The 1,669-nt window shown below is 40.4% G+C and overlaps 1 protein-coding gene across 1 annotated transcript; it reads right to left on the minus strand.

Moving 5' to 3' along the window:
- Positions 1 to 10: 10 nt before the first annotated feature.
- Positions 11 to 1,443, minus strand: LOC108916520 (uncharacterized protein K02A2.6-like; the record flags this gene model as incomplete). Its single annotated transcript, XM_018722794.1, has 1 exon — positions 11 to 1,443. A coding segment is annotated over exon 1 (1,433 nt), but the record flags the coding sequence as incomplete, so codon positions are not given.
- Between the last annotated feature and the right edge of the window lie 226 nt (positions 1,444 to 1,669).

Genomic DNA, 1,669 nt, shown 5'->3' on the forward strand with positions numbered 1-1,669 from the left:
CGTTCTCCACAATCCCTCCATTTTTTTCAGCTTAAGGGGTGGCAATCTTTTGGGAGCTGAAAGGTCCACTGGGTCCTCTTGATCTGATTTATCCTGGTCCGCGGCCGATGGTGGTGGTGTTCCATGAGGGTTTGGGGTGGCTGATTTCTCTGAAACTATATCTAATGTAGTGTTGGTCGAACAAGCTTTTTGATCGCTAGGTAGCTCCGGAATCTTCTTTACGTGGCTGATGTGTCTTTTATAAACTTGACCATCTCCTCCTGAAACTGTCACTTCATTCCCTACCTTTTGGGTAACTGTGTATTCGTCCATGTTAAAACGGGTAGTCAGTTTATGTGGAATATTCATGTTACGTATCAAAACTTTATCTCCTTGTTTTATGTCTGTGTCCTTTGCATTTCGAATCTTATCTTCCTTTTCTTTTCCTTTTTGTTTGTTTATTATGTCATTGTCCCTTGCTTCTTCGTCGCACGGCTCGTGTATGAGATCCGTTATTGAAGGTATTTTGTCACGGATATTTCTATTTAGTAGTAGTTCTGATGGAGATTTTCCTGTGGTCCCGTGTGGAGTAACATTATACATCAACGTGAACTTTTGTAATTCAGACCGGTAGTTAAGATTATTTGCATGGCAGATTTGCAGTCTCTTTAAAATGGATCTATTCATGTTTTCAACTTCTCCGTTTGCTTGAGGCCAGTACGGTGGAGTCTGTACTAACTCAATGTTGTTTTGAGAACAAAATTCTTTAAATTCTCTACTTGCAAATTGTGGTCCGTTGTCAGCTCTTATTGACTTGGGAATTCCAAGGCGTGCAAATACCTCCAGTAACTGGTCTATGATTACGGCGGAGGTGGTAGTTTTAAGGAATTTTGTTTCTTGATACCTCGAGTAGTAATCTATAATAACTAGTAGTTGTTCCTGGTTCGGTAATGGTCCCATTAAGTCTATTGCTATGCACTGCCAAGGTCCATCGGGAAATCTATGTCTCTTCATAGGAGGAGGTTTATCTGGTAGCGTGACTAGCAAGCAGTCTCGGCATGATTTCACGAATTTTTCCACATGCCTATCAATTAATGGCCACCACACTTTGGCTCTTAATCTTCTTTTCATCACTGTTTCACCTGGGTGACCTTCATGGGCTAACTTTAGTACGTCGCTTCGCAGAGTCTCTGGGATGACAAGTTTAGTTCCACGGAGTAAAACTGGTCCCATGGTTGTTAACTCTTCCCTGAATGGGAAGAAGATGTTTTTGTCCAATGAATTCCACGAGTTTTCATTTATTTTAGAAACGGCTTCTTTTACTTGTTGGTCTTGTTGGCTGTCGGTAACTATCTGAGAAATATTCATGGCTTTAGGAGAGCTTTTTTCAATGATTGTGAATACGTGATGTTCACTTTCTCTATCAAAAGATGGTTCTTCGTTGATCTTGCAAAGTCTTGACATAGAGTCTGCAATATTTAATTTCCCTGGTTGATATGTAATTTTAAATTTAAATGCTTGGAGACGCAAAACCCATCTCTCAATTCGGGCTGGCGGTTTAGAAGTTGGCTTAAATATAGCTTCTAATGGCTTGTGATCTGTTACTAATTCAAATTCTAATCCATAGAGGTAAAGTAGAAGCGTTCTACTGCCCAAACCAGAGCCAGACTTTCTTTTTCGGTTTGCGAGT

Source organism: Anoplophora glabripennis, unplaced genomic scaffold (genome assembly GCF_000390285.2).
Source record: "Anoplophora glabripennis isolate ALB-LARVAE unplaced genomic scaffold, Agla_2.0 scaffold2378, whole genome shotgun sequence".
Classification (NCBI taxonomy): Eukaryota; Metazoa; Arthropoda; class Insecta; order Coleoptera; family Cerambycidae; genus Anoplophora; species Anoplophora glabripennis.